General features: G+C 37.6%; 2 protein-coding genes across 3 annotated transcripts in view; one reads left to right on the plus strand and one right to left on the minus strand.

Moving 5' to 3' along the window:
* Nucleotides 1-6,437, minus strand: part of LOC110066211 (galanin receptor type 1-like) — a 12,175-nt gene extending 5,738 nt beyond the window's left edge. The window contains exon 1 of one of the 2 annotated variants that reach the window (XM_089295991.1): nucleotides 6,330-6,437. The gene's annotated coding sequence lies outside the window, so the exon portion shown is untranslated. Of the gene's footprint in view, nucleotides 1-2,243; nucleotides 2,947-6,329 lie in introns of those variants that run through there. The other variant, XM_020773416.2, reaches the window with a different exon arrangement.
* Nucleotides 6,438-12,595: 6,158 nt separating this feature from the next.
* Nucleotides 12,596-16,155, plus strand: LOC110066203 (galanin receptor 2a-like). Its single transcript, XM_020773406.2, has 2 exons — nucleotides 12,596-12,778; nucleotides 14,254-16,155. Exon 2 carries the CDS (start codon nucleotides 14,256-14,258, stop codon nucleotides 15,387-15,389), a length of 1,134 nt encoding a protein of 377 aa, XP_020629065.2. The 5' UTR covers nucleotides 12,596-12,778; nucleotides 14,254-14,255; the 3' UTR covers nucleotides 15,390-16,155.
* The last annotated feature ends 578 nt before the right edge of the window (nucleotides 16,156-16,733 follow it).

Raw genomic sequence — 16,733 nt, forward strand, 5'->3', positions numbered from 1 at the left:
GGAAAGTGCAGAGCTCTTCCAACAAATTGTTTGTTAATATATTCGTGAGATGTCCTGACAGCTACACCCAAGATAACGACACTGAGACTTAGATAAACTGCTTCCTCTGCTAGAAACTTTGAACTCATCAAATTGGTATTAGTAATAATGAAGGATTACGATAAGATAATGATTGTGATAAGCTGTATCCACTAAAAAACTTTTTTTACAGTAATAATTTTTATAAAACTCGAGCTTGGTTTATTACCAGATATTAGCGTAAACTAAGAGCGTCACGTGAAGTGCCGCTGGCTTTTCCACCACAGCTGCATTTACTATGATCACTCCTATGTGAAAACAATTTTAAAAGTTTTTCTCTTGTTTTCTCATTTTCATGACTGCCATCGTTTCTCGAGATAACTATGACAAGTTGACCCTGTACTTTAAAAGATTTGACACTTTTGATGCTGCAAAAAGAATTGAAATAAAGCTTCTGGCACATTTCGATTGCAAAAAATTTATTCGTTTGTAATTTTTTTTTCGAAAACAAATAAGAATCAATTACGATCACAACAATAATCGGTTGATCCTCATCCCTTTGAAATCTCTCTTCACATTCGTTCTTTGTCTCTTTTTTTGCTTGGGGAAAGGACGAGGGGAGGAGAGGGAAGCGGAGTGGAGGGGAGAGGAGAGTGGAACGAAGAAGGGTAGGGAAAGGTACGCTAAAAAAGCCAAAGTCGAGACCAATAAGAGTTAGAATTAGATATAACAAGAGGCCTAGAGGCCTTAACGCGGATGGTTTTCTAAGATGGTGGGCTTATCAATCATGGACTATCTGCACAGCTCCAGGCCATTGAATTTTTCTGGCAAAAAGTCTGGGCATTTTTTCTGTGCGAAGATTTTTTTGGGGAAATTTCCAAGCCCCCCACAAACAAAGATTTGGCTTTTGTAACAGTTCCCTTTTCCTTTATTCTACGATGACATTTACGACGACACCAAACTTGCGGTCACACGATCTTAAAATATCAGAAAAAAGACAAGTAAATACAAGAGTGACGAGAATTTCTCACATAAAAAAAAGCTCCTGATGATCTGTGTGATCTTGGCTTGATAGAAGTCACATAATGAGAAAAATTCAGAGATTTCCCTTTACGCGTTAATAGCTAGGTAATGTCAACATATTCAGAGAGTTGTAACCAAACAATTACCGTAAAGCCAGCAAATTCTTGGGATGAACATCTTGAAAATCTCGTTTCAATACAGCACTTATACTGGAAAAGAAACACCTTTTTGTTCAGAGATACATAAAACGACCTCGAGCAAACAAACACGCGTTTTCTACGTGAGAAAAGAAATCAAACCGCCGGTAACTTTCCGAACCCTATTTGCGTAAAGTTTGCTCACATTTCGCGACAAGTTGAGGGTTTGCGTAACTCGTGAAGCAGTACGTCTCAAAGCTTACCTCATGTTGCGACAAAACCAACCTTGAATCCAGATAAAAAACAACTGGAACTACCATTGGCAAAAGAATCAAAGTACTGTTTACATTTTGAGGCAAGAGCCCGTGTCATGGACTTCGATCTGTTTGAGGTCTAATACTTTCTTAACCATTTGAAAGATTATCTTATTATATTTCGCTTTAGAAGAATAATGACAATTTTAGAATTTGAGTCTTTTTTCATATCTTCATTGTAAACAACAGACGTTTGAAGTTGTCCTTCATTAGCAAGTTGGGTGGTTAAATAAACGATTCGACTGAGGTCTTAAGCTACTGTTATTCTCGTTAAATATAAAGAACTCATTGTATAGTTTTTTTTTTTTCCCAAAAGCCCCTGTCTTTTTTCTCAATTATTAGAACGAAAATTGAACGTCACTTTCTTTAACTTTCTCCAGGTTCTGAACGAGGTGCATTAAAACTGGCAAATATTTCCGACAATATTATGACAAGTCTTTCGAAAGCAGATCTATGACGTTTATCTTTTTCAATTTACATCACATAATAAAGAATCCTATTGTTAGACAGGCTTCCGACGAAAGCTTGGAATCTGAGAATAACAGAAGCTGAAGGCCTCAGTAAAACTCGTTTAGTTGACAGCAGAGATTATTGACTGAGGCATTTTAAGAGCTGATTCGCCCTCGCACTCCCACAACATACTTCGCACGACAAAAAAGAAAAGGAACTTAATTAAAAAAAAAGAGAGAAACTTTTCTACTATTGCGTAACTATTCTGGTTAAGTAATTCGAATGTTCTACGGATGCATACCTCTTAGTTGCCGTAGCAGGTGCGGTTTGTTCGGATACGGAGGTCTTCCAAGGAGCGCTACGTAGCTAAAATTGATAACTAAGCTGATAAACCTTGAGCAACCTTGACAAGTACATGTGTAAATAGCTCAAAGCCGCTTTCCAAGTAGTTTTTGTTCAGTTTGTTCAGTTGTTCAGTTCCCTTAATTTGATACTCGTGCAGAAAGTTTGAAACGTGGGTTATTTAAATCACAAAGCGGAAGTATCCTAAAAATACGCACGGAAGCCGTTCGTCTTTCTCGGCCTTTTGCCAAAGAATTCCGTATTGGTCGACGAATGAAATATCGAACGAGAAGATTATCTATTTCAACTCGTTTCGTAATACCACAGACCAAGGGGAAATCGAAAGCACAAACCTCATTCAAAACAACTGTAATATTATCTCTGGAATAGAAATGTATTTATTAAAATCAAAGTTGTGTTTGTAAATTATATCTTGAGATGATCTCCTACTGGGTAAAAAAAAATGCAAAATTAACACTTTCAGCTGGGCAAAGAAGACAGATTAAAACAATAACCCCCATGGATGACATGCATGTCAGTAATTTTGATTTTTTTCAGCTTCCTGTTTACATTTGGAAGCTTTGCAGTTCGTGAGAAATCACGCGTTTAGTTCCAAGATGTCATAGCTCCGCTTTCAATTCAGTCGAACATTCTGGCAGGAGTTGCAGAAACTACGGAATAAGAAGTCTAAAGTACACAAAAATTGGCATTAAGAGGGGTTTTACACGGAAATTATAGCGTCCTTGCTATTTTTATTAGTAACTGGTTGATGGTACTTTGGTTTCTCAATACTAGGTAATTTGTTTTTTAGATAACAAATGTGCTCATGGATAAAATTTTATCTTTTAGTGGTCGCAAGTGTTTCTTCTAAGTGAAAATTCGTTTGTGGATGCCCTTTTGTTTTCAGACAATGCGAACATATAACTGGAACTTCAACAATCTATATTAGAAGTTCACAAATTGCTTCTTTTCCCAATTAATAGTAACCGTTTATGCTGTTGACTTTAATTTTAGACCAGGAAAATTCGCATCCATGTCATTGATGAGAGCAGCTTTCCCAGTTGTTGCCACATAATCTCTTGCTGTTGTTTAATAGTGAGTGGTGAAAAAATAAAGATAATGCCAGCATTATTTATTAGCATCACACAGTCTTCGGAGAGAATCGTTGCCATTTCCCTCTGCCTTCAAAGAACGACGCCGCTTTGTTTTCTACCGCGGGAAAGCGACGAAACAGCTGCTACTTTCAAGATGAAACTCACCACTAGACAACGGCTTACAGCAGTTACTAGTTGATTCGTACCCAAAATTAAACTATTCTTCGATTGGGACATCAGTTTTAAAATACAGTTGACCCGCCTATTGGTCGCTTATGGGAAGTGGCCGCTTACAAGAGTTAAGACCATATTGGGTCAAAATTTTTCCTCATTAGGATATGGTAACTGCAAAGTGCATAACTGCGCCAGTGTTTTATTTATGTTAAAGTCAATTTCGAGAAAAAATCCGGTTCTTCCTATTGGAAAATTTCCGTTTCTTGTACTACCCAGGAATACGATAATGTTACAACACCTTGTTATCCAATTTCCCCTCTATTATCTGTCAGGTGGTCGCTTACGAAAGGTTAAAAGCAAAAGAAAATTTCAAACTTTTAGCTTTCAAAGTGGTCGCGGTCGCTAACGAGAGGTGGTCGCGTACAAGAGGTCTCAATTATAGTGATTTGGCTTGGATAATTTTGGTATTTTGGAAAACTGGTCGCTGAGGAGAGGTGGTCGCTTACGAGAGGTGGTCTCAACTGGAGGTTCGACTATACTAAATAAACCTTACTCAACGACTTTTAGGATTTTTTTTATGCGAGTCTATACTAAGCAACAAGTCAACTGTCAACACGATAGGATTCAGAGTTTACTTTCCAGCAAGTTAAGCCTTAAAAGAAAAGACCCAAAAGGATCATACCTCTGTTTTTTATAGTGTGAGGCAGATAGGAGTATTGCTACTCTGCCTGAATGGGAGGTTACTCAGCAATATTCTTTCAGTTTTCCCCCAACAATTCTAGATCGGCAATTCTCCGGGACCCAGGTGTCTCGATCAGATCGACCACAACGCCTGCCACACTTTCCGAAACGGTGTACTGCTACCTTCATAAATAGTATTTCTTGAATATGGCATATTATGTAAATCAGAATTCTACGAATTGTGGATGAATCTCATCATGTTTACCTCGCCATGTAAGGACACTATCAACTGTGTCATGTGCAGTAAAATCACTGTGAAATAAAATATTCCTCCGATTCCAGATGTTCCTGATAACCATGAATCCTCCATGAAACACTAATAAAGTTGCCGACACACGGCACTACCATTCTTAAATCCTGATATATGTGCGTGGGGCAACCGGGGCCCGGTAATTGAAAGCAGCATCAGTATTGCATTGTTTTCCTACAATATGCCTTAGAACAAACCTGTCCAGGTTTTTTTTACTGATCAAAATCCAAGAGAGCTAACTTAGTAAAAAGGATGTCAAAGATTACAATTTTGGAACAAGCTAAAATCTTTGAACTCTTCCTAAAGATTTAAGTCTAAGTGGTCAGATTTTCGAGAACATAAGCCAATTTAGGGGGATAACATTTGCCTTAGAGGAAAGTTTTTAAATTTTGAATGACGATGAGACGTATTCTTCTGCCAGGAGAAAATGTGTATTTTGACCATTAGATCTCTGATTGTATAACGGTCTCTCCACTGACTGCAGAAAATGAAAGGAAGTTTTATTCGTGCACTTTGCGTCACTTGGTTCACAACTCAGTTATGACAGCGACGACAGATAACCGTGAACTAAGTTTATTTGGGTTAGTGAAAGGGAGCTAGAGAGGTAGGGAATTAAATTTGCCTCCCATCCAGAACAGGGGGCCACGATACTCCCAGTCTTTCCCTTCATTTTACAAAACGCAAACCGGAGGGTACTGAAGAAATTAGTAAAATGTTCAAGTCCTAAAGGAGCTACGTTGCGGTTTACACATCCTGAAAAGTTTGCCTAAATTTCTCACGTTCGTCATTTGCAATCCGCATTAATCGTCTCCATCTTTAACTATCCTTGTTCCGTTATGGTTTATCATTATCTCTATGGTGTTTTTCTATCTTAGTAAACTGTTATTTTCAGGTTTCCTTCAATTTAAGGGTAATTTTGTACATGGCCAAAATAACTCAAAATAATATCACTGAGCTCCTTTAATGTATTGTATATTTAATATTATCTCCCGTTGAAACTGCACTGCTAGTGAGAATCTACATTAAATTGCAAAAACAAATTATCGGCTTAGCTTAACAGTTTACTTTGTCTGCAAAACGAAAATTAAAACGTTTATTTATCCCGCTGTCGCGAATTCGCTTCGGTGGTTATTACAGATTCATAACATATTCGTAATAGATTCTTCGCCTTGTAGCAATGAAAAAGAAATCGTGAAATCATTTTCAAAAAATAATGTTTTACATAATTGTGCCAATTTCTGAGAAAATACCTTTTCTCGGTTATAATTAGTAAGCGAAAATAATTTTTTATATGCCAGTCATTGTCATCTCCGGAAGCGACTTGAAGCTACTCCCACTGGATGAGTTGAGTCCATCACCCAGTTGCAACGGACCGTTTCAATGATATCACGCCAAATTGGTTTCCGAAAAATCGGATAGTTCAAGAAATCGGAGGTAAAATTACAGCGTTTGACTAAAGGGAGAAACGACATTTACTTCAAGTTATCGCGAGGTTCGAAAACTAGAAGGCTCGAGAAATCAGGATTTCACTACAGTGTAGGCTTTTTTTCATGTTAATTTGGTTAGAATTTCCTTCTGTTAGGAACAACTCTGACTCGTTTCGTTTTAAACTTGGCCTTGGACACCCGCTTTGCATTTATCTAACAACGCAAATTAAAGATAAAAAATCGGAAGGAGTGATTTAGTCAGTTTTCCCGCCTGTATTAACTAGAAGTTTCAATATCAGGGTTTATGAAAAAAAAAAAAAGAACTAAAATAGAAACAAAGGAATATCTGAAAAACGTACCTTGTCCTGAGAAGAAGATGTTTTTTTTTCATATGTTGGGCTTGAATTGAATTAAACCAGCAAAGCAGATGGCCCTGCAATTAACTAAGTAGAGCTTGTTTACCTTGGTCTGACGTTCTACAAAGGTTTTGTATAGTCAGGACCACCTTGACAAACATTAATTAAGCAGTGGGTTAGAATTGATAATTAAAATTCAATATTATTCTCGCAATATTTCATTACAACGATGAAAGGTGAGGATCAAAGGTACACAAGCTATCAGTTTAGATAAGAAAAATTTCACTAGCTAAATTTATCATATATTTATTTATTTTACTACCAAATTAATACAGTAATTGCTGAGGGAACCCGAAGGGTCCTATTCTAGTTTTGAAAATTTAAGGTGGCTCTGAACCTTATGTACAGAATTTCGTAAACTTTGCTAAAAGTTGCATGTTATCCTGCTTATCAAAATTTGATAATAAAAAAATCCACCCTGCTAGTTTTGTCGCCAAAAATTATAATAACGTGTTCACCGATGATTGGGTAGGGGAATTAAACAATAGAATGTTTCTCGGGCTCGTCGCCAGTCCTATGAGAAAACTGTAAGACGCAGAGGATTATGGTAGAGTCCGGGCGTGAGAGAAGACAATCCTCCGTAGGAAAAAAGATGGCGGCTGTACATTTTACCACAATACCATGCGAACCTAATACAGCCTGTAAATTACAAGGAAAGCCACATTTTTGCAGTATTTTTTCATGCGCTACGGGCATTGTCTACGCTGGGAGCGTTTTTTAAGTTTCCTTGAGCTAAGAATTATGGGTAAATGTACCAGTCCCCATCTTTTTTCCTACGGTGGATTGGGAACTAGTCAGGGTTGGCAAATAGTTTGGACCGTTTTGTCTACCATTACCGGGTAGTGGGCTCCTGAATTACCTGTTACATGTAATTTGGTAGCATAATCCTGTAAAACACATGTCAAAAAAAAAAAAAGGTTTCTTTTAATACTGCGTTCGGGTTTACTTCTTTCATTGTATGGCAAATATCCACTCCCTCGTGCCTTTGTGTTAGAACAAAACACAGTGATGTTGTTATTGATGTTGTTATTCATCACCTTTTACCGCCTTTTTTATTTCAAAATAAACATCCACAACAAAAAAGACGGCTAACCTTATACACCGAATGCAAATATGGCGGACCGCTCGGTTGGCGCCCGGGACGAGTCGCATGCAAGCGAGGCTAGTCAGGCTTTGATGTTTTGTTTTGACAGAAAAGTCTTGCTCCGTCGTCAATCTGATCTGTTTTTGTTTCGCCCTCCCTATAAGTTGTTGTGTTCCTGAATGCCACCAGAAGGAATTGAAATCTTCCGCAGCAGAGAAAGTTTTTTTTTTTCCGTTTCCGCGGTCGCCTTTTAGGGAAAACAGACGAAGGAAAGTAGTTCACGATCGCCGAAGGAACTGCTAAAGTTTGTTCGTTCAGGCTGGAAGATCTTAGAATATGTGTAAGCGACCGCATTTAGCTCCAAGTCGTTCTCATTTGGCTCAAAGCATTCACTGGATACAACGATGGGGGCAGTTGAAGTTCATTCACTTGGTTATTACACCGTAGTATTTGTTTCGTCCGATTCCGTGCGAGTGGACGCGAAGTCAACTTCTTCCTTTGAGACAGAGGATGTTTTTCAAGAGGAGCTTTTCTTTACTTTGGGGAAGGTACTGGCCATGTAAATCGTGTTGGAACACCACCAGACACCACATAAGCTCGTCATTTACACGATTTTTCTAAGATCTTCTAATGTTAAATGTAGCGAACAAACTTTAGTTCCTGCGGCGATCGTGAACTCCTTTCCTTCGTCTCAACGAATTGCATTGATCCACTATTTTCCCTAAACTTAAGAGACGAACGGTGGAAAATTTATATCCCTTCTCGTGGCGCAGCAGCTGGTAGCCACAACTCAATAAAACAGACCAGATCGACGACGAAGCAAGACTTTTCTGGGGAAGCATTGTCAAAACAAAACATCAAAGCCTGACTAGCCTCGCTTTCATGCGACTCGTCCCGTGCGCCGATCGAGTCAGTCCGCCATATTTGTATTCGGTGTATAAAAGTACGTTCTCCTGGTTTACCTTTAGAAACAAGATATCCCCGTTTCGACCAGACGAGACAACGTTATGAATTTTCAAACCAAAGAACCATAGAACCATACCCTTAACGTCGCCCCTGCTCTTTCCACCCAGAGAGCCTACATGACGTATCATGTGACAAACTACTGCAAAACAGGCACTGACCAGTTGATCCCACTGGTTACCTGAGCCGAAAGTGGAACAATATGTCTACGTGCGCAAGTCTTGCTGATGAAAAAGAAGATAAAGCAGTTCCTCAGTTACACATTTGGATGAGCACGTAGGCATTTTGAACAAGCTTTTAACTCATTACGTGTCTAGCGGATGATTGATTAACTGATTGATTGACTGAATGGAACGTTTTAATAACTGATGTTGACTCAACAAAATGCTTACCTATCTTGGCTCTTCTTAATTCGCTCTCCTTTCTGGTCACTTTTTCGACCGGGAGATTTAGTAAGATGAGCTAGCTCATTGAGCTAGAAGAGACTCTGAACATTTTTTGATTACTGAGAATTCACGCTGATAGAGGTAGATAATAGCTTGATATTATTCGGAACAAAAGGATGCTATGATGAAAGAAAATCGTAGAGAAAAGTCTTCAGCATATTAGCTAGTCCAAGTATCATACGTTTCACCTTCACATTTTTCCCATTTAGAATTTCTATTAGTTGCTTGGGTTTAATTTTCTGCACCCGTTCATAACTGTGGTGTTGCCTTTTGTTCTCGCGTTTTACTAAAAATACAACTCTTAAATGCAAATTTTTGCCTAGTAGACAAGTTTCAGTCGATTGTAATCAAATCTACAAAAAAAGGTAACAACTTGAAGATTTGAAAAATAGCATATATGAAACAAAAAGAGAAATGCTGGAGGAAAAATTAATTTGAGGAACGCTGTTATCGAATTTGAATGCCAGATTAAAGTCTTAAACATTTTTAGTGTGGGCATTTTGCATAATCCTGTCAAATTTCGGTTGTTGACATAATTTAGAAATGTGTTGTTTTATCACAGAATCGAAAGGCAAGCAGGTTCTGACAGTTTACTGGTAGCTGAGAAAAGCATCTTTCCCACCAAAAGTAAGTTCATTGCAAAAGTAAGAGACGGATTGCAGGTGAGCTAAAGCTTGACTCTTGTCGAGTAAGTTTGTTCAGACAAACGACTTGCCCGTTAACTTAAGACCTTAAGACGACATTACGTTAATTCTCAACCCTGCTTTGACTGAACGTACATATTTTGTACATTTTCTTCTCTTCCTCAGTAATTTCACTGTGGCACTGCACTATAGAGAACTTTGGCTCCTTTGGCTCCTTTGGCCATTGCCTGCACACTTCTTTCTTGTCAAATGTAGTTTTGCATTTGTTTTCTCTTGCTTTTGTTTTTGTAACTAAAAACACTTTATTATAACAGAAATACTGTAGAGTGAATAAATGAACTTATTGAACTTGAACCCTTGGACTCTGTTGTTTCCAAAAATGACCACCATACATGATATTAGCCAATAGAATAATAAAGAATCTAGTCAACTATGAAATATTGCTTTTATGTACATCACAACAGTTTATTTCAACTAACATGGAAAGAAACGTTTGTATTGTAAGAAATAACTTTTGAATGAAACCTAATAACTTATATAATCAATTTCAGAGAGCCTAAGATGGACAGTAAATCTTCATTAACAAACACAAGTCGCATGGTTTAAAAATCTAGTTGGGGACTCTAAAAAGTGTTATCTCAATTTCGCGGAAAACTGTTTTTGTTCGCTTCAAAAAACGCATCAACAGGAAAAGAAAATCAAAATATTTTAATTAATCACTGAGCATAAGCAACGAATTGTACTAACGTCACAGCTTTATTTATGTCTCTTTTTCGAAATTATGCCAAATAGGTTTAATTGTGATTTCTCAAAAAAAATCGTTCTTACTTACTAAACCAAGGACACTATCTCCCATCCAGTGTTCCTCGTACCTATTCAAAGTCAGGATAAACTATCAGTGAGATTTCTTAAATCTAAACCGTGTGTTTGAAATAATTAAACATTTTTTCTCGATGAAATATTTATCGTGTTAGAATTACTTTCGAAGAAACGATTCGTTGTGTAAGTCCCAAGTTTTGTAAAAAACTTACCGTGGTAAATGGGCACATTGATGCAGGAAAGTATTCAGTCATGTTAATGACATGACCTGTTGGAACTTGTTGGAACCTGTTGGAATTGTGGTGTTTCAAAAAGCTTTAATGCTCTGAACCATCGATATCGATCCGAAGCAATATCTTTTAAGTTTTAGTCAGTCCGTCAGTCAGTCTCATTTGAGGTGAAAAAAGAGCTGAGAACGAAGTTTGAAAGCCCAGTCAAAATGTTAGCTTTGCTTATGAATTAATTAATTCTATGTGCACTTTAAGTCCACAAAGGGTATTTATTCCACCCGTTTTCTTTCATGGTCGCTTTGACGCCTTAACAGGAACAATTTTGACATATTTTGTCTATGTGTTTGACAATTTTATTTTGGCTTAAAATATGGCAAAAAATACACTGTCCTTTTAATGTAAGGAACTGGAATACATACACACATGTAAAATACTTCATTGATAATTAAAAGGCTTGGCTTTCTTTTCTTTTTCTTTAAATTGGTTTGAAGGGAGGGGAGGGAGAAGTCAGGAAAATTAAATTCTGTTGCGTTAATTAGTTGCCAGCAATATATATTGTTGCTATACCATATTACATACAGGAAGACATATTGAATTGTCTAAATTTAGGTCAAGGGTTTTGTCGTCTTCCGCAATTTGGTTTACATTCGTTAATGCATTGTATATAACGCTTGTCTCCTATTTATACGTGTCAGATAGCTGGATTATAAAGCACGCCTTAAGCAGTCTTTGAAAAGAACCTACTTTCTGGGAAATACCATCTATTCAATGACAAACCTGTATAAAGACCATAAAAGTTTCTCAATATGAATTATATTCAAAGGAGACTGACTTGTCAAACTCAGAGGTGTTGTTCTACAGTTGATTCAGTCGCCAATAAAAGGAAATTAAATATCATAAAATAAAGTGAACAGTGACACACGTAAACGATGACGTGCTTTCTTATCAAAGTTTACGCTTTCTCGTGTTATGCCAGTGCAGTTTTCACCGTCCTTTTGTTTTCAGTTGGCAAACTGATTGTCATTTTAATTTTGAAAGAAAATGACAAAGGAAAACCATCTAAATTGAATTACATCTTCTATTACTTTCACAGCGAAACTGATATTTCGAACTTTCTCGATCTCCGTATGTACTGTGTGTGTACTGATGTAGAAAATGTCATCTAAAAAGCGCAATATATTAATATGCAGCCAGCATGCAACACCAACAGTGTTTTTCAAAAAAAAAAAAAAGATTAATGTATAATTTTACAAAAAGATTTTCTCAGTAATTCATTATTCTCTAAGTAACTCGACTGCTCTTAAAAGTTCGCGTGCTGAATGTCCACAATTTAGTCAAAAGCAACTGGAATCTCTTCTGAACTACTCTAGAAATAAGTTTTATTGAATAATTCCTTTTAGAAGTTGTATTAGTCGGTAAAAAAAAATCTCTAAAAATTGCATTTTGATTTAAAGTTTCCGTTACCGCGGACACATATACCCCTGTTTTATTTTCCTTTGGGGAAAAAAATTGCTATCATAAAAAGTGTTGCGGTCTATTCCCTGAAGTTAATATTTAATGAATTACTTTTAAGTCACGGAGAAGAGGTCATAACTTACGACAATTTCCACTTCCTACTTGAATGTTTGCCCAGAATTAAAAACGTGTTACGGTTTGCAGCCTTTATTCAAGTGCGCAACGACTTTTACCTACATCGTGACTAAATTCGAAAAGTTTAATTATATGAAAAAAGTCCAATAAACATACTAAAGGAACGACGCAAAAAATTGTAATTAGTTGTGCGAGCAAAAACCACTTTTTAAAGTACTAGTAGTGCTCTTCGTTCCCAAATGAGTCATTACTTTGAAACGTGGTAATGCTTTGTAAATGTGTTGATTACATCTTGCACGAAAAAGTTTCAAACACTAGAAACAAAAAGAAGAATTAGTTTTCAAGTTTCATGTGAAATAAAAAGCAATAATAGCGGCCGGGGATTGACCGGCAGCGGCAAGGCATTATTCATATGTTCGGTTTTCTTTTCATGTGCTGTTTCTATTTCTTTCTTTCTAATTAAATTCATTGTTATTACACATTCTTAATTAAGATTAATTATAAAGCTTTCCTTTTCCTCTGAAAAATCGCATTTCCTCCCTGATGCACAATGGAGTGAGACTCTATTCAATTTGGCTAGAGAAACAGTTGAAGACGCTGGTGTGATTTTTTCTAGGTAAGAAATTTTTTCTGTGTCAAAATTATTATTTAAAAGCAAAATTTCTAAGCTCTAAGAAACGAAAGTTAATTTTCTGTAACTAAAAACAAGGTTGTTGTTTTTTCACAACGCTTGACGCTATCGGCTATTGACTAGCGGTGGTCGTGTACTCGAGTGACAATTTGTTTTCGTTAAACGGCCACTGTACATACTGACTAGTTCCTGTTTGCCATTATTTCAACGCGTACAATGCGTATAGCGTACGTATATTCGTTTCAGCGATATTTACCTTGTCAAGAGGGTGAGATGTACTGAATCACTATAACAAATGTTGCCCATGATTTCACATTTCACCATTTTTTTGCGTTTAAATCCGAGAAGATCTGAGAAGCTGAATTGATTACCCACATGGACATGTTTCTGTTGAATGAAGTGCCTGGGTTTGGGCGACCCACACTTTCCCACCCAAATGTTTGAATGTGTTAGGTTTCCTGAGTTTCCGATACTCGTTTGTACACCAGGGTGGGAAAACAGATAGGTACAATGAGAATTAATAGAGTCAGTGCTTTACTGACGCAAGTTGAGGATCTATGGTAGCTGCCCTCGAACTCTCGACTCAAGCCCTTGTTCTGTCGTCTCGTACACGTTAAACTGCCAAAAATCCTAAAAAAGAATTCCTTTTCAAATCTTAGACTTAAGTTGTAAAATAATGTTATTTTAACGAGACAAAAAAAAATCTGTTATGTAATTCTGTTTTATAAAGATCAAGATTTTAGTTATAAAAAATGATACAGCTTGTCCAAAAATGGTTCACTCGGCCTCTACACTAATGAAAATTTCATTTTGTAACCTAAATTGTTAGAAGTAGGTAAAGGATTCATTTATTCTCCTAAAAAAGATCAAAACTTTTATATTCATCATATATTTTGTGCCTTAAAAAAATAACACTATTGTTACTATGTAAGATATATCAAAGGGAGACAAATTAGTCGAAGTCTGATACCCTGAGAGGCATGACTGTGACAGTTTCATTTGAACAAATTCGAGACCAATTATTTTGAACGACTGGCGTGATATAAAGAAAACAACGCCATTAGAATGTGTCTCCGGGAAGTGGCTGTATGCAGGGGGGCTATAAAAGGTGGTGGAGCCAGCACGAATTTGTAAGACGCCACAAAAGAATATGTATCTATATTTGTTAATCTGCTAATTGTTTCGGTTATTTACCCACGGCTGTGTGTCTTTTTTTTTTTACCTCAACCAGAGTAAACTGTGACAGGTCAAAATGTTGAAAGAATTGTGGCTCACTAGCAGGGTCAAATTTGCATGTCAGAGACATATTTCTTGTCTGTCCTCCAAAGGAAATTACCGGAAGGAGGTCTGTCTCAATAATTTCGAACCGTGTTTCGAGAGTGACAATTATGAACCAAGTTACATGCCACAAAATCACATTTGAATAATGTACTTTAACTTCAGTTTATTTTGTATTGCAGAAATGAACATCTCTTCATCAACCGGTGGGAACGTTACCCTTTCCTGTACACTAGCCTCACGAAACATTGCTACCAAACTGGGTTTAACCGTCGCTTATGCTGTTGTGTTTATTATTGCCCTCTTCGGGAACTGTGCCATAATTTTGATAGCCAAAACAAAGAGGAGAATTCGAAAAGTGGCCTTCAATTTTTTCATCATCTCCATGGCAACAGCTGACATAATGGATGCTCTCATTGCTGTACCACTGACGGTGATTTATTTTCATAATGGGCCCCTCTGGTTCGGGGGATTACTTGGCGACATCAGCTGCAAAATTCTACACTTTCTCAATAATCTCTCGTTGGCAGCATCTGTTTTCACTCTGGCAGTGATCTCTGTTGACAGATACTTGGCGATCGTTCACGTCTTAAGGGAACCCCTTTCTAGAAGGAAGGTTAAACTGGCTGTGGTTTCACTGTGGTTGCTTGCATCTCTCCTGATGTCGACGTACCTTATCAAGTATAAAACACTTCTAAAGGAAGACGGGAGGCATCATTGTCATGGTGTTTGGGTCATGGATGACGGGGCAAAGAACTTCAGGATGTACCAGTACGAGACGGTAACAAGGTTTATCTTCATGTACGTCATCCCTCTCTTTTTGATGGCTGCCCTGTACTCTCTAATTATTCGCGTTCTGAAGAGGCGGCAGGCTTTTGGGGAAAACATGTCACAGATTCGCATTCAGCATCAAAACGTCACTGTGATAAAGATGCTTGTCACAGTCGTGCTTCTTTTTGCGTTTTGTTGGCTTCCAACTCACGTGGTGTCTTTGACGACTGCGTTCTCCTACGAAAAGATTCTCTGCTGGCCCATATCTCTGACCTTGACACTTTTCGTGCCATCCCATGCCAACAGTGCTATCAATCCGTGCATATATCTCATTTTCAACGAAAACTTTCGCAAAGGCCTCAAAGACCTCCTTATCAGATGCAGGAAAACGGGAAATCGCCGAATTCCTACGAAGAAGATAAAGCAGTGGCCCGGGTCCTCAACTCTTGAACGCGATCCAAACCGAGGAGGCATCAAGGGTTATTTTCGCCATCTTTCCAAGGAGAAGACCAGTGACTCTGATGACGTGTACGATACACGTTTATAGTCTGAACACAAACAAACTTTTAACATATTCTTTCTTTAATACGGGGGTCCTAGTCCACCGAACTTTTTGTCGGAAGGTTTAGTCATCGAAATTACATCCTAAGCAAACTAATCAAGTTTTAGAGGAACCGAGAGGGGCAATTCATAAATCAAGGAAACTTAGCGATGATTTGATTTCGTGATAATTTTTAGATTCGTAAAGGAATATACGTAAGAGACCTGCAATGGTTGAAAACTTAACTAATAACTGAGATTTCAGCACTTCCATCGAGGCCCCCTAAAATCATCCAACAATACCCAAGGGAGAAGAAAGCAGGTTTAAGACATTAAAGAAAAGTCGATTACTTACTTTATTACTTACGTTATGTAAGAGAAATATGGTAGCTTAATAGTAAATTAGAAGAGATAAATTAAATGGTACCTGTACTGCGACTTTTCACATTGCCTGATGCATGTATGTGTCAGTATATTATATGTATATCAAATTGACGATGTCTTAATTTAAGACGGAAAATCACCAATGTAACGGTCTTAGTAAATTAAGATTATATGTCACTGGCAATTTAAACAAAAGCCTGAGATTTGTGGAAACTAAAATGGTATATTAAGCACAATCTTTATTCGGTCATATTCAGACATGTACCTTTTCGCTGCTCGATATAAACAGTTAATAGTAGATCGCTTGACGCATGAGAGATATATCATGTATTTAGCCAACTAGCCACAAATAACAATAAAACATGTAATAAATAAAAAATTTTCGATGCTGTCGGGCTTTTGGTTATTCAGTCAAGAAAGTAGAGTAGTCAAAAGGCAGGTAAGAAAGCAACAACTAAACAGCCAACCAGTCAGCCACCTAAATAACCAACAAACCAACCAAACAAACAAACAACCAGCCAGACAGCCAGCCAGCCAGCCAGCCTGCCAGCCTACCAACTGACCAACCATCTTAACGTCAACTAACCAACCACCCTTGCTTAATTTGGCGCCTAAATTCAATTTATAGACTAATGGTAACGGGATTTGCCCAACTAGTTGTACTGCATGTGGAGGCGAATTATCAAACGCGGAGTTTAGGGGGCATTGTTTAGGCGGTGTTGGGCATCCAAGGACGGATGACTTGGTTCTTATTTTAAGTTCGACCGTTAAGCGTACGAACCAATGGTAGTATACAACTTTGACAGGCAGCAATGGTACGCTCCAGAACATATTCAAGCATGTAGCTAGGGTATTTTTTGGAGGAGGATGCTAAATTTTAAGCCTTTAGAGATTGGACAGAAAATGGCGATTTCGACAATTTTTAAAAGCAAACTAGCTCAACTCGCACTACACTCGCCTTCATCAA

The sequence above is a fragment of the Orbicella faveolata genome, unplaced genomic scaffold (genome assembly GCF_042242905.1).
Source record: "Orbicella faveolata isolate gen_17 unplaced genomic scaffold, um_ofav_v1 contig_1, whole genome shotgun sequence".
Classification (NCBI taxonomy): domain Eukaryota; kingdom Metazoa; phylum Cnidaria; class Anthozoa; order Scleractinia; family Merulinidae; genus Orbicella; species Orbicella faveolata.